Genomic DNA, 23619 nt, shown 5'->3' with positions numbered 1-23619 from the left:
CCCGAAGCGTTAATTGATAAGGATAACGTGGAATTTGAAACTTTGTAGGCGGGACTGCGGTTCATTCACTGAAATGCGTTGCGCTTTCACAGTTGCTACGATTATTTAGGGAAACGAGGGGAGGAGGGGGGGGGGGTGGTGAGGGTGGAGGTGCGTGGGTGAGAGTTAAAAGGCCGAGGGAAAAAGCTGAATTACGTCGGCTAAGTGCTCGACTCGCCCGACCGTGGACAAGTGACGGCGGCATATTCGGGACTCAGGAGGAGCCATCGGAATCGCACCGTTCGCACCGCACCACCAGAGGCACCGGAGCCACCAGACCGACCAGACCGCCTCTCACCACTCGTCTCGCTACGCTTCTCAGCCACGAGACACGACGAGCCACCACGCGCACCACCCCTATACGCATCCAACTCCACGAGCTTCGTCCTTAACTTCAGCCTCAACTTTTCCGTCTTCTCCCATAACTTTTAACTCCTACCCCCCCCCCCCTCCCCAACTCTTCGTCATATCGCTACCAAGCCCACATGCTCTCTTCATCAATCAAATCTATTGTTTTATCCTATTTTTCTTTTTTAATCTCTTTCTATACTTCATTTTAATTCAAAACTGCTCAACTTTTATTGATAAATAGATGCAGTATATATATATGTACATAGTTGGCAGTTAATTAATATCGTAAAACGTCTGCTTAGTTAGCATAATGGGTCTGTTACGTCCAAGTAGAATAATTTCACTTCGCTTTACCGTACCTTTAAGGGGGTGATAATAAAAATAAAGTGGCTAGGCCCTTACATCGAAGGGTCAGCAGAGAGTTTTTGGATAATTCTACTCTGGCCATAGGATCGTTTGGCCCCATTTGCTGTGCGACCAACCCTTCATTTCCATCCTCGCAATTTTTTCAGTCTGACGGCTCAACGACCTAAAATTCTTTCGAATATCGAGAGCTAAATTCCTTAAATTGTTCTCACGTGACTTTGGATTTCCGAAGAACGTTTTGGAAATCTGTGCTCTACCGGGTAATTTCGTCTTAACTGCATCCGTTACGGAGATTTAAGTGTATTTCTGTACTTGAGAAAAATATAGCTTCTAAATTGAGTGGTTCCTCGCAACGCTTGGCTAGCCACCCCTATTTTCGCCCTATATCCTTTCTTCATTGTGGCCAAATATTCACTCGTGCTCTTTCTATCGGGTGTAAAACAAGTCGCGGTATTTTGTTTGTGCGATGCCTCGACAGAACTTTGAAATATTTGTTAAAATTCATATTAGGTATATGATTATATCGAATTATTTCGCACTCTATTCTAACGGAAGTTTATTTAACATTCGAAACTATTCGAAACAGAAATATCGCGCTATTTATGTATGCAGAAATCTCATTACTCTAGGTAATTTAAATTATGCAAATCATCGACAAATTCGACATGCAGATTCCAATTTTTTCACGAAATTCATAGCATTACCAATCAAGCAAAATTCAAATGTTTTGTTCACATAAAATTTAAATCTAATTACAAAAGTTTTCAGCTATAAATTTCCGATAGAAACGCCACTGGTTGTGGAAAATATTGTATTTTAAAAGAGAGCCTGAATTTTCCACAACGGTATAATTTTCACTTTCGAATAAATTTTTCAAGCATCGCTCTGTCCTCCAGTTGGAAAATTCAATAGTACTGTTGCGGACACAGGTGGCTGAAGAAAAAAGTTTAACTAAAGTTTCGTCATGAATTAACTTGTTGCAGCTGCGCAGCAAAATGATTGAAAATATTAAAAAAAGATTTCCAAGTTGTACATTAATCTTTCTTTATAAATGAGTTTTATAGTCTTTGTGCTCTTAATTTTTATCCATAAATTTTCACGAGCCATTCCTACATATATGGGACAAACGTCTGCTCAAACCCAGTGAGCGAGTGCTGGCATTTATTTTCACATCGCGCTCTAAGAAAAAAAATGATATTATATCAAAGCACTCGCAAAGAAAAACATGAGTTTTCAACCCTTAAAAACGACTAAATGATTGCCTGTTTTTTCAATCAAGTTTTATCGCGCGAGGAAGCGTTCCTTTTGTGCTAAGCGATCGACACTATCGATCGTAAATCGATAATTTACCACCTCTGAAGCATTCTAGTCGATTTCAGAAGAAAATCATTGTGAGATGCATGTTCCCCGGACCATAAATTCTATAGCGCTCCACACTTAAGGAGACAGCGAGCACCGAATAGGAAAAACAATTTTCTTTCCATTACCAATCATCCACGAAATCACTTAAGAAGTTGCTGCACGAGACGTCGATATTTTTGCACTTTCGCAGAATCTACAAAGTTTTATTTTACCACAATAGGAAAATTAGAAGAAGAAAAAAGAATCAGTGTGGCATCTCACATTTAAATCGCTGGACGCGACTTATCTTTGGAAATAAACGAAATGAGGGTCGATTTTCCAATGTACGAGAGGCAAGATTGGAAATAAAAGTCGAGCTATCGCGAAAGAGATATCTTGCAGAAAAAAAAATATCCGCACAGATACTACCTTCGTCATGCGACTAGACCCTTTTATCTTCTGCCGTTTCCACCTCACTTTCTCTCAACACCGAAAATAAATCTTCCTTGCTGTCTCAGGACTAAGGTGAAAAGTATAAAACTGTCAGCGGTAACATTATCGCGTAAGGGAGTGGAGAATACACTTACGAGGCTAGTTTTCTTGTAGCTACACCGCGACTTATGGATAACTCCATATAGAAACAGCATGAAAAATCGGGCTTCAATAATGGCAAGTGAAATTGTGAAACTGAACAGCACAGTCTTCATTACCATAATTCTAGTTAAATGTAAAATGGAAAGAAACCTCTCAGTTTCTTTATAAGCTTAATAGGTAAAGTTACAAAGCAGGATAAAATATACTTCTTTTACTGCTTGTCTTTTCTCTTTTTTCACGAAATATAATCAATTACATTATAATAATGGAAATTGTTGTAGAATATTAATGAGAATAACGATACATATGAATAATATCCTAGTGAGTAATTAAAAAATGCAGGACGAACAATTGATCATTTAAGTTTATGGTTTAAAAGTTTTGGTACATTTTTGATTAAGTACAATATTGCCTTGAGTAAATTGCAGGGTCGATTTTTAACGAAGGGATGGGTTGCTCGAAGTTGGCGCATTCCTAGAATAGTATCGAAGTATTTGGAATATATTTATACAGATAATAATTATATCGTGGTATAGAGGTGGAGTAATTTATGATCCATTCCTGAGGAGAACCTCGAATAATGCAGACTCGAAATGTGTTGAAATTCTACGTTTCGATGCAAAAATTCTTATCGTGGTATCTTCGTGTTAGGCGTACAGATCGGGAAGGGATATCCTCAGAAGCGATGAATTCTACCTTGTAGCTGATCCACGACTTTATCGATACATTCGCAAAGTCCTATACGATGTACCATATCACTAACTTTTCAATTCTGCTGGATAACAAAATCGTTACACATTTCAGCCATTTCTAAAAAGATTTTCTGCTCATCGTGTATTGTCAATACCTCGCACTGCCTTCCGTTTTCAATAATACATATATGTATATAGGTTGTTCTTATATAGAATTTTTCCTGACTCTCGATCTCGTTTTGAAAATAACTCTAATATAAATAAAATTGAATGTATTTTATTGTGAAAGTAGTTTGTGACAGGAGTAAAGATTGACTCGTACCTCAATTATTGTTTTCCTTAATAACAAAGTGTATCACCACTTTGTGAGGACCCGAGGAGAAGATTTGATCGAAAGTTTTGGCGTTTCTCTTGGTACGAAAATAGAAAGATATTTCGATAGCATCTTTCGGCAAATGAATTTGGTACGGGTAAATCTTAAAGCCACCACGGGCTACCGGAGTTTCTTCTGTACGGAAAAACGACTCCAAGATTAATAAAAATACACCGATTACCAACACATATACGAATATCTGTAATTAGTTTCAACAATAATTTAAATATTACACAATATAGCTTTTTTTTTAATTCTAATGCTTAGGCAAATTCAAGTAAAAAAGGAAGGAGATAAATAATACATGTGCTGAGAAATAGTTCAATATTGATAAAAGGTTTACAAACACATTTATATCCTGAAGAGTGAAAAGTGTATACACTCACAATGTTCCAATTTCGAAAAATGATCTTCATGCTATTTATGCTCCGTCATTTGGATGAAATAAATTACAGTCGATTTATAGAAATGATTTTTAAAATTATGCAATTTTAGGTTACATTTTGAATTTTTGTTTAGCGTTGGCCGAAATTGAACGAACGGATATAGAATCAATTGTTTCATATTTATCATACTAATCACTCATTATTTTTAATAGCAGTGGATATTAGCTTTTTCATGGGTCATTTGTTTCAAGTAATTATGCTACATTTTGGCTTTGCCACTAATTAATAATATTGGATGCTGAAAGGGACTATTTATGAGTGAGCTGCAGGTATCAAATGCTCTGATAGTTATAGCACCAAGAATGGAGTAGTCTGGCATAAATTAAATCACCAAAAAGCTTTTAAATGCTTTTAAAGTTGCCAGCTACGGTTAAATTCTCCTACTGCCTGTCAACATTTGCAGTCTTCTTTCTATAACAACACGAAGGATTCGGACAAAAAATTGGGATCGAAAAATTACAATGTTATATGATAGCTATATAATTTTGTAACATGATATATATATATATATATATATTTACGAGACGCAAACACGTGAGTTCTGAAGCATGTAAATTTCACTTTAAAAGTATTTAACAAGTTAGCAGATTCTCACATTTACAGTAATTTAGTCAAATAACGAATTTCCCTTTAGTACTATTACATTAGAGTCTCCTTTACATTCAAATTGTCGCTTTTCGTAATTACTTCGTAAGGAACATTGAGTTTGCTTGAGGAAGGAGTATGTATTCGCGGTTTTCGTATTACTTTGATAATACAACAGAGTGACGAGAGAAAGTCATTTCTCACTTTAATCGTCAATTCTTCCTCGCGATTAAGGGGAATAACATTGTTATAAGGAATGGTTGAGCAGAGCAATATCAGAATATATCCTAGCTTATGTGGTTGGTGAGACGTGTAAACTCGTAGCATTTATTCATACTTGTCACTTTATTTATTACATTGATACACATCGTGCATATATTAATACGCCAGTTCAGATTGGATCCATATTTACTGCAGCCTCTTGCTGTTATCTCGATTCTCAGTATTATCAAATTATCGCTGTAACGATGTTGGAGAATCTCCGGAGAGAGGGCAAATTTGTGTCTCTTGTCTATTATCTCTGGGGTCCACACACGTGAAAATATGTGTGTGCGTGTGTTGCTTCGTGCAAGCGCTGTAACAGCGTCACAGCTGCTTTACCACTCTACCACAAACAAATCTTCAAAGCTTCCTCAGAATACGTCTACGGCAGAAACTATGTTAAAATAGCGATTACTTTTCGTTAGATTCCAACTGGTTTAAAGAAGCTATTCAAATTGTTGTTTATTTGCATTAATTTATGAAAACAACTTTAATTATAAAATAAAAGCGATTGCTTGTCTTTGCCCATGTAACATGTAAAGTGCAGGTGTACACACGCAGTAGTGTATGAATATGTATATAGATAAGATCAGAAGCATTTTTTACCGCCAGCATCAAAGCAGCACAGCGTTACACATGTTTAAAAGTTTATGTAACATTCCACAGGAAAATTTCGTTATCCACTTACACGAATACCTGCCTGTTTTCTTTGCTTCTCAGTAAAAACTCGTACCTTTTACCCTCGAGATTCTTCAACTAATTTAAATAAAACTATAATTTCCCCCTCAATGTGAATAAATAAAAAACTTTGAGGCAAGAAAGTAGTATGAATATTTAGTAGGTATTATTCTAATGAAATTGAAACTGAAAAATTTTATGCTGATATAGTGTAATTTTATATGTAGATTGGGAAAAATGAAATTGGGTAACGAGACAGCATTTGGCCAAATGGCGATATTTAAAGTAAATCAAGCAAATGAAGGAATATTGCGAAGAGTTTGTCGTTTGCTGCAAAATTATATAACGTTCATAAAAGTTTTCCGGCCAGGTGTGCCAAAGCTCGGTGTATCTTGTGCTCATGCGAAAATATGGTATAATTATACGTATATATACCTAGTACCGTCGACGTGGGGCAATCAAATTCTTGGAAATTCAATAAAAATGAGTTAATATTTATTTCGACTGGTAAAATAGTGATTCTAATAATCGTGAAAATGTTTCTTTCGTATAAATAAATATATTTGAGTAAAAAAATTCTATATATATATATATGGTATAAAAATCTTACAATATTAATAACGGAGTTTATGAATTAAATATTAACTTTACGTCTTTTGTCAGTGGGAGAGAAATTTAAATTCGCTCTTCCTGTCTGTCACGCTTCTCGTTATTTTCCAATTCAAAGGACAAGCTATGACAAAGGCAAAGCATTTTAGGGCGAACCGCAAGGTCCTTTACTGGTAAATGATTTGAAATTCGATCTAATTTGAACATTCAACCATGTGATTGACAGATCAGCTCGAAAAAGGAGAAAAATATTAATAGGACCGGTGTCACACGAAATATCAAAACGACAACCGTCAATGCTAAAAGCCATCTTCTTTGATAATCTCATAAATAATACATTATAACATCGATAATTAATCATTTCTCTTCGACTGATTTTCGTCTCCATCGAGTCATTGTATGCAAAGTATTCGCTAACGTGAAATGACTAGTGATTATTTAATTAATCGTTGACGTTAATCTTTATTCGCTTTTATTTTAAAAAATAGTTGATTTATCTTATACTGAATAAAATATCAGTTTTCCATCTTGATTAGGATGTAAGCTTTTCAATAAATTAAATACTTATATGTTAATATATACAATAACAATTTAAATAATTAAAAGTAAAATCGCGCTAAAAACATAGATGTTAGAAGAGGATAATATAAAAAATATAAATAATTTCGTCATAAAACAATTTTCTACCGGTGGATGGAGATTCGTTTATTACTTTTTGGACGTAATGGTAGTTTCTTCTTGAATAACGGAATCTGCTCCTGATAATAAAGGCCTCGACGTTGAATCTTCCATTTTTAACGCGGATCTTTTGCCGCGAGTATTATCATTATTATTACTATTATCATCCACCTCAATGCGGCTTGGAACGAGCTTGAACATTTCTGCAACTTGATTAATGGTGTACCTGAAGAACCGTTTGAAAATAAATCTTTGAACAAGGGCTATTTGACGTTTGATAGTTAAAAATATTAGCTTCTGCCTGAACTGAATACAAACCCTACAGAACTTTTGGTACTGGACGTGTGATTTTGATCATCGAAACTGCATCTGCAAGACTGTTGGCTCCTCCGAGTCCATCGTCTTTTGCACAATAAATCACGACAAATGGTTTGTTTGAAAGCCGTTCGATACTTGGCGCTCATTAAATTATAAAGAATAGGATTGACCGTAGTGCTAAAATAATAGAGACAGCCACTCAATATATATAACACCTCGTTCAAGTCTGGATAAAAGTCGGATTCCTGAGCGTAGATATAAAGTAATCTCTGTGTATGGAATGGTGCCCAGCAAACGAAAAACATGATAACCACTGCACCTGCAGGAAGACAATATTATTATCGATAAAGAAAGAAAATGTTCAATCGTCTCGGAGTTAACGAAGAAAAGTCGTTGATTTAGAGGAAAATGGCTGAAGAAACAAAGCGATAACTCAGGAATACTTACTTAGCATTCTGATGATAGATTTTCTCGATTGAATATGATGCACGTCCCTATGAACCGATCCCAGTTGTTCCCTGACACTACGCCTAATTTCCAATCCCATTTTCGCGTAGACGAAGAGAATGACCAGCATTGGGATTAGAAAAAAGAATGTACAGCTCAGCTCGTAAAGTGGAAAATTAGGCATACATGGTAGCAGCATTGCACAAATTGCTGATTCTTTTGAATAATTTCCAGAACCTTCGAAATAAAGGATATCTCTTTTTCTTTTAAATTCAATGATTTTTGGCGTACATGCACGGAAACTATTTGAATCTCGATATTCATATTAAAGTTGATTTTTGAAAATTAAAGAAGGAGGAAGTAGGAGTATAGTCGGGTTTTCACCTTCGGGATACTCAACGTAGTTGACCGTGGTGTATATGGCGAATGGTACAGCTGCCACCAAAGCGATCAACCAAACTGTCATAATGACATGGAGTGGCCTTTTCAGTTGGCTCATCTTTTGCAGACGAAAAGGCTTACAAATGGCCATATACCTCTCCAGGGAAAAAGCGACTATGGTCAGAACCGAGACGTACGAAGACCTGTGAACAAAAATTCATAGGAAAATATTGCCATGGTTGAAACGAAAAAGAAAATTTTCTTACATCTCCGACACAAACGCTCGTATCTTGCATAATCCAATACCGAGCAGCCAAGGGTATTGTTGCCAAACCACGTTCAGCTCGTTCGGCAAACCTGAAATCAAAAACGATATAATAATTCTTTCTTTACCGATTTATTACTCGCTTTGTGATCGATCGAGCACAAAATTTCCACGTTCAATTTACGTAATTTGTTTCTCTCAGTGAAAATGAATAAATCTCTTTGTAGATTTTAAGATTTCACTAATTTTTCGCAAATTATTATATTCTTCTTTCTACAATTTTATAAGAAAAATACCAACCCCCTCCTGCCACTCGTCCATATCTACTCAGTTCTAAACAAATAACACCGAAATACTGCTTCACAGAATCCGAGTCTCTCGTTTATTAATTAGGAGCTAATGTAAAATATGACGCAGACGCTCGTACGGAACCAACTTTGAATGAATTGTTCATTGGAAATTCTACTGATACACAAGCACTGGTGGAATAATTCTCGCGCGTTAATTAATTGCTATTGCTGATATAAATGAGAATATATAGCAACAAAACAAGTTAAATGAGAGTATTGTTGAGTTTCCCGGATCGATTGGCAAAGAAAACAAATAGTTTTAATAAAAGTGTAACGTATTGGAAAAACCTGGAAAGTCTTGCAAGTGAATCGGCGAAGAATGGAAGCCACTGAATGAATTGTATTGTACAGCAATGGCAAAAAAATTACCAATGCGTAGTATACTCGTGCTTCATTGCGGAAACCATTTTGCCACCCTCGAGAGACTTCAAATCGTACGTTATTTTTACGACCCTTAAGAATAGAATTATGCCTACCTCTCTCTTAACCAATTTTACAAATATTCCACTCATCGCATCCAAATGGCTACTATCTGCATATAATTTCTTCGAGTCAAATTTATTTCGAGTTTTAGCTGAAGATTAAATGTTCCAATGTATCTAATATTCATAAACTTTTTTTTTTTTTTTTTGATCGAATATACCTTATTAGAATAAATATTTGCGAGGAAAATCGACACAAAACGTTTCCGATAACGGGTAGTCATTCTTTTGTGCCTGGTCAAAAGCAGATAACGCGAGGTCAATATGTATAAGAATTCATGTGAAAATAATTAAATTGCCTTTGATATTTGTCATTGGAGTTTAGTAAATAATTACAGGTGAAATATTCACAAACGACAAATACTCTAGCAAATAAAATAATAAAATTTTAGATAACGATAGTTTAACGCTTTTTGATTTAAATTGGTTGGAGGTCGATTGGGTTCTGCGATGAGAAATCTTTTGATCTATCTAGACAGAACTATTAACAGAGACACATGCCAGCGTACAGGTCCGTCTTGATTTCTTCTTGTGACGCAAATTAAAGCGAGTATCAATCGACAAACAGCCCATCGCGAGATTGCAATCTCGTATATACAAAGTAAAGATTAATTTAAAGCTCTTATCTTTGTCTCAAGTGGGGGAAAAAGAGAGCGGAATGTAGTACTAAAGTATACAGCTATGCAATACAAGGAATAAAATTCAAGATCGCTTTTCCCATTTTCCACAATGAAAATGCTCGATCGAAGGCTTCAAGTGTAATATCAAAACGGATTACTTTAATATTTGCTCTGAGAAATAAAGTCCTAGAGAATTATATGTATTTCCAATATTATAATCGATAAAGCTAAATAATAAAAAGCAGCCGAAGACACCGACTTTGTATCTTTATTTTATTTATCGGTTATCATTCGTCGCTTATCGTTTATCGTTTATTCAATACTTTGTACAAAGAGTCTTGGACGATATTAAAAAATTGACAAGGACGGAAAGATGTTCGCGTGAAACATACTTCGACAGTTCTATATTGGCGAATTTCGTCTTCCCATTTGTCGAGTAATCAAAGCCTCTAGGTAGAGGAATAATCAGAGAATACGACTTATGCTAAATTATTATTTTCCCTCGCCTTCATTCGCTATCCTTTTGCACTTTCTTAAAACATGAACAAATCAAGCACTTTCTACGATTAATCGAAATAAACAAAAGTTTCAGTCTTGTAAACTACACATTCACTCAAAGTTCTAACAATGCAATTCAATTTATCGGGAAATTCCCTTTACCAAAACATTGGAGTAAAGAAAAACAAATAGGATATTGTATATGTCACGGCTGTCATTGCCATATTTGTTGTTTTGCTTTCAGCACTCGGGAAGCTGTTAATTCAAATAGGTTATTGTAAACAGCTTCGTGGAATGATGAAAATGATAGGGTTTCAGATGTTACGATATATATATATATATATATATATATATATATATACACATATATATTGTTGAGTGAGAAAAACGCAAGGTGTAACTTACCGAGAAGCAGAAGGGTAAGATCGGATATTGCCAAACTGAAGAGATAATAGTTAGTTGCTGTATGCATTGATGTATTTTTAACAATGACGATACAGGTTGCAATATTTCCAATAATTCCAGTGACAAAGATCAAGACGTAGGCCAACGTCATCGGTAAAAGCAATTGCAACGGTAGATACTTTGGCCCAAGCACCTTAACCAAGTACTGACTTTCCGTCAAGTTTTCGACTCCCATTTTCGAATCTATAGGGTTCGCTGTTGTTGGAGATCGGAGGTGTGTCGGTGTGAGCGATCTGGGACTTTCGGGCCGTCTCGCTTCGGCGTGCTCTCCGTCTCCTTTCCACACTCCCCACTTTGACACAACGCCGCTAGATGACCGCCTCGCGGAACGATCTCGCTCATAAGATGTCGCCCGCACAGTGCTTAAATGCGCCAGCCGCACCAGGTCGTTCTCTCGACTTGCTCGAATCTATAGAATCTTGTGTCTCATCATTTTTACTAACCCATCTGCGATTCCTCCAGGAATCGTAGCCTTTTCATCCCGTCCTTATTTCCTTTCCAAATTTTACCGAAACCACGCCGAGTCAATTCTCTCACAGCTGTGTTTATTTACCATGCAAAGTGAGCTTTATATACATATACTGTGCATAAGGAAGGGTCCTCTAGACATAGCGTCAATCTCGATGATCGAACAAAGAGATCAACGAAACAGTTTGGCCAATCTAAGAGAAACAGTTACATTTACAATTGATTGTCAATTATTTTAGCATTCCCTCTTGGAGGTGCGGTAGCTGCTAAGGAACACGCTTTCGATGGATTCGCGCTATTCCTCCATTAGCAACGATCTTTATCCTGGTCTCAACTCACTTAAGCTGATTGCATCTCGATCTGATAATCCAATTTACGAATTGCAAGGTTTCAGCACGTCGGAATTCTCAGTGTGTGGCTTTCACCCCATAGGCTACCATAGATAACCTCTACAGAGATTGCAGAAGCTACGCTTTTCGTGCTGGAGCTTTCAACGTTTCCGTCTCTCTCTCTCTCTCTCTCTCTCTCTCTTTCACTGTTTGCCAAATCGAGAAATACATGTTCGTATTAATGGGAAAAATCAGATGAAGGAAACCCACCAAATCAAGCTTCGGCCCATCAAGCTATGGACCGTTAAAGCTCTTATCCGCGTCGGCATCTTAAACACATTAAATATTAAAAAAGCACAATACGTATTTTTCAAAAAATTCCGCTGAATTTTCGTTCTTCGAGCAAATTCCGTGAATTTCACGAGCAGGAGCATAAAAGTCTCGACGAGAGCATCGACAAAACGGTCGATTCTATCTGTTCACTTGTTGACGTTCCGATCTACACTGTTTTCACGATATCTTTGAAGCCCTACCAGCCAATCCACCGATAACAATACAGTTAATTCTGATTTTATCCAGGTACGAGAAACTTTTCTCTATTTCGATCTCCTTACGTGCATAAATCCAATACCAACATGTCTTCTTAAGTTGAGGAAAGAATTAGATCATTCTCTATATGTGATAAAAGGTAAAATTCGTTTATTGGATTTGCAGAAACTTGTGAAATTACAAGTGAACTCTATTCACTTAATCATCGTGCAAAAAAGAGAAGAAACCGGAAGGAAAGCATCACGATATGAAGTTCAGCGTCAACCAACTGACTAAGGGATGTGTGTACTGTTAAAAGACTCCGCTGTGCCGATGATGTCGTTAAACACTTGTCGCGCCAATCTTACTAGTAATTTCCACCGATAAGAGCGATCTAGTATCTCATGCGTAATTCAAACTATAAGATAATGCTGTTACAGAAGTCGTTTTCCTAATTCGTTTCGCCGCTTGCGTTGCTGTTATCTCGATGCGATTCCTTTCAGTGAATTATGTAAACGCTTGCCTTGCACGTGAATCTCCATTTTAGGTCCTTGACTTTTCAAATGTCTTTTTCAAGGATAGCACTTCACCCTACTTAATAATATAAATTTAAGTTGTGGTACTACAATGTGGTCAGCATATCAACTGAACATGTTACAGTTTTTCTACTGTTTCATTTAAAATCATTTTTATTGGAAAATATTACATTCTTTTTATAACAAAGAGTCGCCTTATCTATTCATGATAGAAAAAGTAAAGGTATGCATTGTTATTACATATTGTTTACTTAAATAACTGATATAAAAAATGATTATATATCAAAATATATTTTTAAACAAAAAACATTATATATATGTATTGCGAACAATTTTGTTTTTTAGCGGGCTTAGGTAAATATTATTCTCCATTTTTCGCAACGTTGCTGTAATAAATACAGAACTACAAATAAGTTTTTACATTTTTTATTAATGAGAAATATTCTTAAGTAGAGTCTGACTTAGGGTTGCCACCTTTTGAGATATTAAAACTAAATAAAGTATAGGAATGTCATTCTGGCCGGAAGTAGAATAAATTAATTTGGTTAAAATAACAAAATGGCGGACCTAGAAACAAAAAGGTACCATTTTTTTAGTGTAAATTGGGCTGTAAATTGAAAAATAATGGATGAAAAAAAAAATATTCTAATTCCGGCCAGAATTACAAATGTGTAGAACAACTTGTTAAAATTTCAGTCCGATCGGTTTAATAGAATATCTGTTGTCACTCGTGCCGACCGAGAAAACGTGGTTTTCAGAAAAACGCTTTTAAAGTTTGGCTAATAGAACTTTCATACTCACACTAACCGTCGATCCCCGGTCCTATGGTCTTTTCATATGCATCAAATACTGGTATATCTGGTTATATCCTTTCGTATATTGAAAGGTATAAAAAGCTCCAAGGAAATATAAAGGTGATGAGTCAAAATAGAGAGGAACAATCGTTAGCAGCTGTAACGCAACTTACAGCGTGCAAGTATGCGGTGCTCTCGAATATATACTATATCTTTGTTAATATTTTGTATATCGATTTAAAAATTATACATCATATATATTCTTATGCAGGTATACTAACGAAATAAAAAAAATTCGATTCAAAAACAACTAGACTACTACCTTAAAAAATCAGTTAGGCAGGACGGGGCAGGATATATGTATAAGAAATTAATAATCATAATGAGCTGCATAATGAATCATTTTAAAGAAAAATGTTCAAAGTTTTATATGGCATAGTTAAAAATGATGAAAAAATGCAGTATTGCTCCAACATAGAACAAATTGCAAAAAAAATGACGTTTTTTACTTTTTTAACACCACTGAACCAAAATTTGGACGAGCTAACTTATTTTTCGCAACAGTTTTTGATTCATCAGGAAAAATACATCGTGTAAGACTGTTTGCACTTATAATAAAGAAAATAAAAAAGTTCTGCGTAACAATAAAAGAAAAATACACATTTTTCCATTATAGTCTCGTTTCTAAGAGAGCCATTTTGAATTTTTAAAAAAACCTAACAGCATTAAAAAATAGACATTTTAACGAAAATTTTTAGACGTTGAAAACTATTTTATCTCGAAGATTGAAATGGGCAAGGGAGCTGGTCAATTTGACAGAAAATGCCCAGATACATTGACCAATCAACGAAAGTATTGCAAATTTTGAATTTTTACCAATGAGAGAGCATGTATCACGAAAGAACAGTTTCTCTCTCTTTCTTTCTCATTAGGTATCATTTCTACTGCAGCGCCCCCCGCAAGCGGAATTATCTATAAACTAATATTTTCTCAAAACACATAAATAAAGTACCTTTGCGTACTTTATTATATTTATAAAGTATAAAATATTTTTGCTACAAATAATGTACAATACTTCATTATAAAATACGGATGGCTACCATAGTCTGACTCCTCTGAACTTGTTTTATACAAGGCTACAGGTCTTGCATATTCAATTAAACTCACCTGGATATAAATATCTACATACAATAAGTGTCCATCATTCATTTAAAAAATACAAACACCAAATATACAGTTGAAATAGCGCGGCTTCGTTAAGCTCTGCTATAATGATAGGTGAAATCCTTGACCAACGTGATCAGGTCAAAGGGAAAAAGGTAGAGGGGGTACTCTCGCTCACCACTTCCCCTGATGGCGACCAAGAAAATATAATAAAGTCATTATATCAAAAACTTTATAATTACTTTTTATCGTATGCCTAACATTATAAACATCATCCAGAACTGTTATCAGTATCACTATCCGCTGTATAACAATGAGTTGGTATTCGATTAGTGTTAACAAAAAGATCACCATCGTCTTCTTTGTCACTTTCGTTCAGGTTCTTGTCACCATTTAAACATTTCTTGTCTCTATTGTCAGAATCGTCAAATTCAATTGGCCAGCATTTTTGACTGCGATACCATTTTATGTGCTCCTGAGATGAAAAAGAAATTAGGCACTAGAATAAAGTAATTTTTCATAAAAAATCAAAATACCAAATATATTTACCCGCGTTAATATCTTAACAATTTCTGCTTTAACCTTATCACCCTCTAGTATTGGTTCTACCAAAACAAAATCTTTTCTCTTAACCCAAATATTTCTCCTAAATTTCGTTGGCATTGACACAAGGTAAGATTCACCATTTGAATCTTTTACTTCATGGAGATTATTACCACGAGATTCTTTGATTTGGACAATAGATTGTAACGGAGTAGGCAGATCCAAATTTTGTTCTACCTCTTTCACCACGTGTTTACGTTTGGTTGCCTTCGACATCTTAAACCCAACTACTACATACGCAATAAAAATGGCAATAATAAAATTTCTTTTTAATTATAAACATAGTATATTTTACTGTAAGCTAGTAATATTTATGTATATTTTTATAAAATATAAAAAATATCCGATAATAACTGGCGAGACTTAATGGTTGTGTTCAGCAGACTCATCAATGTGTAACTGTTGAGTAATTCCTATTATAATCTCATTCTAATTGATTTATTTGTAAAATATAGAAGTAACATCCTATAAAATATATCTCACTGAAATATAGTCTGCTGAATGCAACAAATAACACAGTAGTAAAACGCACCCAAAGAATAATTTGCCACAATGAAATAAATAATTATTTTTCAATTTTATTCATTCTTTTCTTCCTTGTTGATTTGTTTTTTTTTTTTAATTCTATCATTCCACCAACCCAAAGATCCTTTAGATTTTTCCAAGGTTTGCCATATATTTAAGCTCTCGCCAAAAGGAATGCCATATCCGGCCTCAAGCCCATGAGGATTTGAAGGCGTTTTACAATCATCATTAGCGTCTTTGCGCAAAACAGTGTCTACTTCGACGCTGGAGAAAAAAGCAACAGACATGGGTAAATCCTTCATGTCTAGTTTTGATGCACAGAAAGATCTGACCATTAAATTTGTAACATGCATTGCGAGAGCGGCATTGTATTTGTATCGTGATGGTACTAAATAACGAATTTCATCATGGAAAGAAAGACAAAATCTAGCGTTATCCCGCATAAGCCATCTCATAGAAACCAGCATCAAATGAAGAAAGTCAACAGCTCCACTTTGAACAACCCAATTGATTTTTGTTGGAAGATGTGAATCATTAGTATTATCTTCTAATGCACGACTTAGTCTTGAGCTTAAAAATGGGGTAACTGGATTCTCATTGTTTGCTATTTGTTCAAGACGATTAAACATGGCTGACTCGGAACCACCTACCCATTCAGATTTAGAAAATAATTCTGTAAATGGCTTTTTAAATGCTTTGGACAATTGATATGCCTCTGAATTTGTGTAAAATTTATTTGGTGGTGTACTTTCGTTGCTGTATTCAGAATTCATTGTGTACATTTTGTTACCTTTGGTCAAGGATAACATCATTTTAGATTTTGATCTTGCCTCTGCACTCGTCATAGATGGATTAAATTGTTTTAGTAATTGCTCTGCAAATTTCTGGCCAGCACCATAAATCCGTGCGTAATTGATAACTTTAGCATGATCCCTAGATATTCCTATGGCTTTAGCTGTTACACTATGCATGTCAGTTGCATTGGCTTTTGTGCCATCTAAAGTCATCCAGCCAAAAGGTGTAGCACCATGTATCTTCTGAAAATGAGAATCTCCAATAATTGATGCTATCCATAATTCTTGACTATCAACATCTGCACCAACAATGTTATATCCCGGTGGTGCCTGTACCATTGCTCTCAGCTCCGATCCGATACGATCCTCTTGGGCATTCGAAGCTGTCATCCAAGTAGGCTCCACTGCACGTCTTGTCAATGTTCCAGATACTACTACAATAGGTATAATTGCACCAAAAAGCATATTGTTCTTCTTGACTATACTTGGTAAACATATATCATCCAACCATATCCCTAATTGTGAAATAATTCTATCTTTATTATTTCGCCAATAAGACAAAGTTCGTTCAAGTTTTAAAACAGTTTGCGCAGTTTTATCAGAAGCAGCAAGACCATTTTCAGAAAATTTGTTCAAAAAATCTCTTGCCAATGGATTGCCTACATTATATTTTGGACCATCTTTATGTGGCAATTTAAAAAAGTAGAAGCAATTGTCAATAATGACATTGCACCAAACAGCATTACCTTTATAAATTTTTCCATACCCATGATGTTTTCCATTCTTATCTTTTAAACGCCAAAATTCTTGCCTCATTAAATCTTCCTCAATATCTTTTTTTAATTTTGACATTGTATATTCGGTATTGGCTACATTATTTTGCAACTGTGGTAATGGACATTTCATCAAAAATTGTTTTAATGGTAATTTTGTTTCCACATTAGGACTATCATTGAAAGGTACCAAAATACCCCAGCCATGTTCCTTTATATAATGCAGGGGATAATTTTCCCATGTTAAATTTAACAACTTTGGAACAACCTTCAAAGAAGTACTTATATATTGAGGACCTGGAGCCCAATCATCACTACCCATTTTAGGACAAAGTTTTCTGTACCATGCTGGGTAACCAGGCATATGTCGTTCTTTCGCATATAATAAATACTTAGTATCTTTCAAATATGCAAATTTTTCTTCTAGGGGATCTACTTCATCTTCTTCATCTGTTAAATAAGTGACATAATCTGATGGTCCTTTCTTTTCCTTCTCTTTTTGGCTTTCAAGCATAGCTATTTCTTTTTCTTTTTTACTTAATTTTGTTTTCATTTTTATTTCTTGTATACTCCAATCTTGATCCCACATCCATAAGTCTTCTTTATATTTATCATTATGTAATAACCTGCAGACTGCATTTGCTCTTTTTGATAAAGACGCTTTAACTTCATAATTTATATCTTCAAATGTTGACTCTGCATCATCTGTATATCTTGACCAATTTGAGTTAATTGGTAAATATGCCATGCCAAGCTCAAGCATCCCAGCCAAAGTAACTGGATGTGGAAACCTTTCTTTGAAAATAGGTAACAAATTGCATAAAACTTCGTGAGTTGCTATTACATCTGATGCACAATAAATCATCAGTTCATTAAATTTTTTACGTATCTCATTTAATTCTTCTTCAATGAATATATTTCTGGATAACTTATCAATTGACTTATTGGAATCACTGCAATATAACTTATGAACATCTACTAAATTGTTTAAAGAAGATTTAAGTTTCCAGTTTTCTTCTATTTCGGTGCCCTTTTTTTTACTTGCCATTAAAGTAGCTCTTTGAAAACTACTTACACCACTGACACATATGTGCATTGACATTGTATCAACAAATCGTGTTCCAGTAGGTTTTAACCAATACTGCTCTACAATTTTACTCCGATCAAATGACACATTATGGCCAACTATAATCTTTGGCTTTTTTTGAAATTCTGTTAATTTTTTTCCATCACCTCTGATACTTTCCATAGGAATTAAGACATCAGTTTTCAAATTATGATTTTTAAATGGGTCTTTACATTCATCTATCAAAAACCTTGATACCCACCCGTACCATGCTTTGGCACTTACAGCTGTAGCCATTATTGGTACTGGTCCAAATTTAACACTTATTTCAACGTCAAAAACTAAACCTTCTTCCAAAGGAAAATCAACTTTTTCTGTGCTATTTTCTGTATATCTTGTCCATCCCTCTTGCAGAAGCCAGTTTTCAGGCATTTCAGGAATTGGATTTAAAAGTTCATGTAAGACCTTTTCATATGGCAAGATCTGTGCTTTTGCAATATTATAAAAATGTTCCTCTATGTCTTTTCCTTCTAAACTTGGTAACTCTATGTTAACGTTAGGGATGCGTGAAGCTTTCTCAATATCAATATCATAATTTTTTAAATTATTTTTAATGGACTCTATGGTTTCTCTAGTACAAGATTTACTTTTATCAGATTCTAAAAACAATTGTTTATATAACGATTTAGAAAGCATTTGGATGTTAATATCATTTACTCTCAGTTCATCATCACTGATTTTGTCACACTTAGGTGATCCTGCTGTACTGTTTTCTGTCATAATAGAAATTTTATTAGCGTCTTCTCTAGTATTAGACTGTATCACTTTTGCATTAGTTACTGTTGAATGAGATATGTTTTTAATGGATTGAAATGGAATAAACTTATCATTTTCAATAGCATCTAAGAGTAGCTTGTTACTTTTAACATCTTTTATATTAAAACTCTCATTACTACCACTTCTATTATTAAGTACATTATTTTCAGAGGTTAGACAATTCTTTCTATATCTCAATACTTTTACATTTTTACGTTTCTCTATAACTTTACAATAAGAGCTATCATGATTCAAATGTTTAGTTTTGACATGAAAACATTTATGTCTAATACAAATATTGAGTAGTCGTGATTTTACAAACATTTTAAATTATTTATATCCTTTAGCTTCTCTAATCATACATAATTTTTTATATTTCATGAATAGGTACACGTATTAATAATAATTAAAAGAATATCTACATCTATCAATGTTTTAGCTTACCTTCAAAACTTTTCTTTTTTTTTAGCTTTGTAAAAACAATTCTGTTTGTTTTAGGTTAAGTTTAGATAACCACATGGGTTCGTTTCGTTTATCGTTATCCTCACTTTGATTGGTTGGTTTCAGCTAGTATTTTTATGTTTAACCAATTAAATTAATTTATAGTACCAACATTGTAAAAGAGCTATCCCTACAAAACCAATTGTATTTATTCGCTTTCACATGATTTTACAAATGGTACGATTGATCCAAATAATTTAAAATCAAATTGGATTATAAGAGCTGATGGAAGTGGAAATGTTTAGGTCTGATTGAGGAAACAGGTATCAGTTGAAACTTAATACTGCTTAACACTGCAGGCAGACTTAACATATTCTTCTTTCGTTCGTTGTTGGCTATAACTGTGTCATCATAGTGTCATTGTCTATAGTTGTGTTATAACCGCGCGGGCGGTGAACACAAGCAGTTCCAAAAAACAAATTTCATTTAAATATTTTGTTGTATAGATATCGTAACTTAAAATAGAGAAGGAACCATTATTAATTACAAAACGGTGAGATTTTCCAATCTTTTAATCTAATCAATTATACTTATATTTTAAAATGTGTACAACGCGCGGCTTATGGTGCAATCTTTTTTATCAGGATTCTAATAAGAATATCGCATTATAATTTGTAACAAAACATCAAAAATTTGGTCTATAATGTGCTAATGCACAGAATCCAAAGAATATAATTTTTATCATCAATCGCTTTATGTGCTGATGTTAATTAATATAAGGAGTATTTTATTAATAAATTTGATATTTAATTTATTTCTACTGTTAATGGATACTGGGTAAATACAAAACACGCATATTTTTATAGGAAGGAAATAAATATAAATAACACACAGAAACGCATATCAATTTAAGACAAAACAGAATTACCAAAAAAAGGTGGGGCTGTGGTGACAGAATGTCATAAAGATTTAGTAAAGACCGGTTTATTTCCAATACAATGCCTTTTTTGTTCGTCTTTTAATACGTCACGTAAATTCTTTATACATATAACACAGTCAAAAGTTATAATTTAACGTCAGAAAATAATCTCATTCAATTTACAAGGAAATAACAATTTTTATAATCATTTTTTATTTCATCACCGAATTAACGAAGGTTTCGTTGACTTATATCTTTAAACCACTTCTAGAAAATAATCCAGAGATGAGATGATGAGATTGCAGAAACTTTATCAGTGTTCCGAGTAAAAATTATATTCAAGGAGAGATATTGACATATAATAATATCTTGATTACTACCAGAAACACACGTCTTGTTTCTGAATCATCCGTTTTCAGCTTACACAAATATGATTCTGTTATTGAATGAAAAATCCAGACACTCTCGAGGACATTAATAAGATGCGCCAACAAATCAAGCAAACATATATACAACGTAAAATGTTAAAAACGAAAAAACTTGTAGTTTCTCGATTGTTAAAAGAAATAAATGATCGTGAAACGAGAGATTGTTTTTTTGCTATTTTTAAATTTTTGGCAAAATAAGACGATTCTTCACCATAGCTTCATCTCTGCATAATTTACAACGTAATTTCCATATACATATAAAAGCTTTCGTATCCATTTTCATGAGACAGAATGCACACGTGTTCCCTCAGCTATTGAACTTATCACGGTAAATATTGTATATCGATATGATACAAAAATGTGTCGGAATTGAAAGGAAGGAAAAAACCTACCTAGTATTGTAAGATTTATATATAAAAGTATAAAACTTATCGGTTCCCTGTCGAAACAGTATATGTAAAATCATTCCTTATCAGGAAGAATATTGATTATGCGTATAGGCTTTGTCTGGCTGATGAGCACAATTTCATAATTCTACTGGAAATGTACGCTGCTTAACATCCACATAAAAATACTTTTTTTATTTATTTATTTAAATTTTTAGAAGTAAAAACATTAATCAATAATTTGGTTTATATACAAGGCTTCGCCCCGTACCATTTAAGCCGTGTACCAAGAAGATCAATTGTTACTTCTCGCTCTAAATTTTCCTAATATAATTTCCTGTTGTGCAGATTAGGCAGCTTTGTAAAAAATGTCAATTTTATCTCAAGTACAACGTCGATTTGAAAAATTAAGAGCAGACTCTACACCGGATCCTCCGCGAATTGGAGCAGCAGGTTGTACAAATCTTAAAACTCCGCAGGAAGATGAAAAAATGAAGGGGACATCTTTGCCAAATGCGCCTCAGTCCGGATTCACTGCAAATCCATTAAATCGACAACAATCAATGCCAAACACGGATACTCCTACGAAATCGGATATTCCACGAGATCAAAATGAAACAGCTAATGATTGTTTCGCGGAATCAGGAGATTACAGAAAACATGGACAAAAAGCACGAATGAAATCTAAGTCATGGAAAAACGGTTAGTGGTAAAATCATTTGTAGAATAATACTTTTTAACTTTTTAAAGAAATAATGCAACGGTGTAACTGGTTCTACATTTGAAAATATGATTCCTGATATCACTTAACTCTGATTTATCTTGTTAAAAATAAACTTATTTATCAGCGGGTTTGATGGTTCATACTTTATCACAATGATCATACTGAGTTTGTAAATTTTAGTGAATGGTGTAAACGTAATTACATATAATATAGTCAATTCCAATAAAGTCCAAATCGGATTGACAAAGAGTTATATTTGTAATATGAGCTATGGAAACGCGGGAAAGAAGAGAGAAACTCACGAAGAACCTAAAGTAGTGAAGCCAAAACTAAAGCCAATGACAGATGATGTAATAACGTTAAGTTGTTGTAGCGAAGAAATTAGTTTACCCGATATGCTTATTGTAAAAACCCATTTGGGATATGGTTGGAAAGAAGTAGCTAAGAGATTATCATATTCAGACGGACAAATTGATCAGTTTCATGAAAATTATAAAAACATAGGACTGGATGAGGTAAAAAATTTACAAACTTTCGCTTGAGCTTTTTGCGCATTTTAATAGTTGAAATTTTAGGTGATTTATCAATTTCTGTTGGATTGGAAACAAAACAGAACGAGGGAAGCGAGTTTAGGGCATTTGGTCACTGTTATGTGGGCTTGCCAACAATACGATTGCGTAGAGCGATTGGTTGCTACACGTCATCAATTATCGTAACAGCCGCTAAACAAAAATTTCTTCAACATTCACAAATATGCGCTCACGTTACTATATAACTCACCATTATTATTATTATTGCTATTAATAATCGTACTGACAACTTTTTCATATTGAAACTATTAATTTGAAATAATTCGTTTCTTTTTGTACATAAAAAACATTATTAGAACAATATTATTTACAGAGGTATGTTTGAAGTTAATATATGTGAAAGAAATCTATCATTATTCAATGTCCATGGAAAATCTTAAAATTTAAGATTTTTTCTCAAAAACTATATCGATAAATTTAATATTTGATACAAAACAGTTATTTTAATGGTATAAATAAAAACTACATATATCTATTTTTTATATAAATAACTAGAAAAAAATACTCGGTCTCGCTCACGTAACAATATTATATGAATTAATTACGGCTTATACTTTTTATTGATTAATGTTTTTACTACATATACAATTTTTACTATTTGGCACGTGAGTCTACCGAGTTTCCTGATCTAAGTGATGTATTTTTGCTTCATATGAAAAACGTTACAATCACTTATATGATAACATTTACAAATATATGCAAAAATCCTTAATATTTATCTCTGATTGTTGATTATTTTTACTCAAGTCTAGTTAAGTTGCAAATCTTTATAAGATATATGTCAAAGTAAATATACAGTTGTGCAAACACTAATATCTTTATAATACAATATTTAAAATATATATGCAATGTACTTCAATTGCTACTTTGCACTTGATGCAATATACTTTAACTAC

At 34.0% G+C, this 23619-nt stretch overlaps 4 protein-coding genes across 8 annotated transcripts; 1 reads left to right on the top strand and 3 right to left on the bottom strand.

Moving 5' to 3' along the window:
• Positions 1-6247: 6247 nt before the first annotated feature.
• On the bottom strand, positions 6248-12184 carry LOC136783816 (neuropeptides capa receptor-like). The gene is made up of 6 exons (XM_066744115.1): positions 10780-12184; positions 8426-8516; positions 8163-8362; positions 7779-8015; positions 7332-7650; positions 6248-7239 (listed from the first exon to the last, which is right to left on the bottom strand). The coding sequence occupies exons 1-6, from the start codon at positions 11012-11014 to the stop codon at positions 7044-7046; spliced, it is 1278 nt and encodes a 425-aa protein (XP_066600212.1). The 5' UTR covers positions 11015-12184; the 3' UTR covers positions 6248-7043.
• Positions 12185-12885: 701 nt separating this feature from the next.
• Positions 12886-15798, bottom strand: LOC136783822 (probable RNA-binding protein EIF1AD). Its single transcript, XM_066744122.1, has 2 exons — positions 15208-15798; positions 12886-15133 (listed from the first exon to the last, which is right to left on the bottom strand). The coding sequence occupies exons 1-2, from the start codon at positions 15475-15477 to the stop codon at positions 14930-14932; spliced, it is 474 nt and encodes a 157-aa protein (XP_066600219.1). The 5' UTR covers positions 15478-15798; the 3' UTR covers positions 12886-14929.
• On the bottom strand, positions 15380-19622 carry tam (DNA polymerase gamma, catalytic subunit tam). 2 transcript variants are annotated; one of them, XM_066744079.1, is made up of 2 exons: positions 15794-19622; positions 15380-15491 (listed from the first exon to the last, which is right to left on the bottom strand). In XM_066744079.1, exon 1 carries the CDS (start codon positions 19557-19559, stop codon positions 15840-15842), a length of 3720 nt encoding a protein of 1239 aa, XP_066600176.1. In that variant the 5' UTR covers positions 19560-19622; the 3' UTR covers positions 15380-15491; positions 15794-15839. The 2 variants fall into 2 exon arrangements, with proteins under 2 accessions (XP_066600176.1, XP_066600185.1); XM_066744088.1 differs by lacking the exon at positions 15380-15491 and having other exon boundaries at positions 15826-16823; positions 16917-19622.
• A 357-nt stretch (positions 19623-19979) lies between these two features.
• Positions 19980-22857, top strand: imd (immune deficiency). 4 transcript variants are annotated; one of them, XM_066731252.1, is made up of 4 exons: positions 19980-20229; positions 21889-22111; positions 22314-22648; positions 22709-22857. In XM_066731252.1, exons 2-4 carry the CDS (start codon positions 21901-21903, stop codon positions 22847-22849), a joined length of 687 nt encoding a protein of 228 aa, XP_066587349.1. In that variant the 5' UTR covers positions 19980-20229; positions 21889-21900; the 3' UTR covers positions 22850-22857. The 4 variants fall into 4 exon arrangements, with proteins under 4 accessions (XP_066587349.1, XP_066587318.1, XP_066587338.1 ...); XM_066731221.1 differs by having other exon boundaries at positions 21758-22111; XM_066731241.1 differs by having other exon boundaries at positions 20867-22111.
• Positions 22858-23619: the final 762 nt, after the last annotated feature.

The sequence above is a fragment of the Prorops nasuta genome, unplaced genomic scaffold (assembly GCF_024137725.1).
Source record: "Prorops nasuta isolate Cenicafe-Biocafe unplaced genomic scaffold, Cenicafe_Pnas_1.2 PNAS00002, whole genome shotgun sequence".
Classification (NCBI taxonomy): domain Eukaryota; kingdom Metazoa; phylum Arthropoda; class Insecta; order Hymenoptera; family Bethylidae; genus Prorops; species Prorops nasuta.
This window is presented reverse-complemented; position numbering and strand designations above follow the sequence as displayed.

Excerpts from the sequence above, each read along its gene's own strand:
- LOC136783816 (XM_066744115.1), bottom strand. The coding sequence starts at position 11,014 with ATGGGAGTCGAAAACTTGACGGAAAGTCAGTACTTGGTTAAGGTGCTT. Across the intron at positions 8,363-8,425 it reads CGAGCGTTTGTGTCGGAGAT|GTCTTCGTACGTCTCGGTTC; the intron begins GTAAGAAAATTT and ends TTTTGTTCACAG. Across the intron at positions 7,651-7,778 it reads ATCTATCATCAGAATGCTAA|GTGCAGTGGTTATCATGTTT; the intron begins GTAAGTATTCCT and ends GTCTTCCTGCAG.
- LOC136783822 (XM_066744122.1), bottom strand. The coding sequence starts at position 15,477 with ATGTCGAAGGCAACCAAACGTAAACACGTGGTGAAAGAGGTAGAACAA. Across the intron at positions 15,134-15,207 it reads TTGTTAAGATATTAACGCGG|GAGCACATAAAATGGTATCG; the intron begins GTAAATATATTT and ends TTTTCATCTCAG.
- tam (XM_066744079.1), bottom strand. The coding sequence starts at position 19,559 with ATGTTTGTAAAATCACGACTACTCAATATTTGTATTAGACATAAATGT.
- imd (XM_066731221.1), top strand. The coding sequence starts at position 21,778 with ATGTCAATTTTATCTCAAGTACAACGTCGATTTGAAAAATTAAGAGCA. Across the intron at positions 22,112-22,313 it reads ATCTAAGTCATGGAAAAACG|TGAATGGTGTAAACGTAATT; the intron begins GTTAGTGGTAAA and ends TGTAAATTTTAG. Across the intron at positions 22,649-22,708 it reads AAAACATAGGACTGGATGAG|GTGATTTATCAATTTCTGTT; the intron begins GTAAAAAATTTA and ends TTGAAATTTTAG.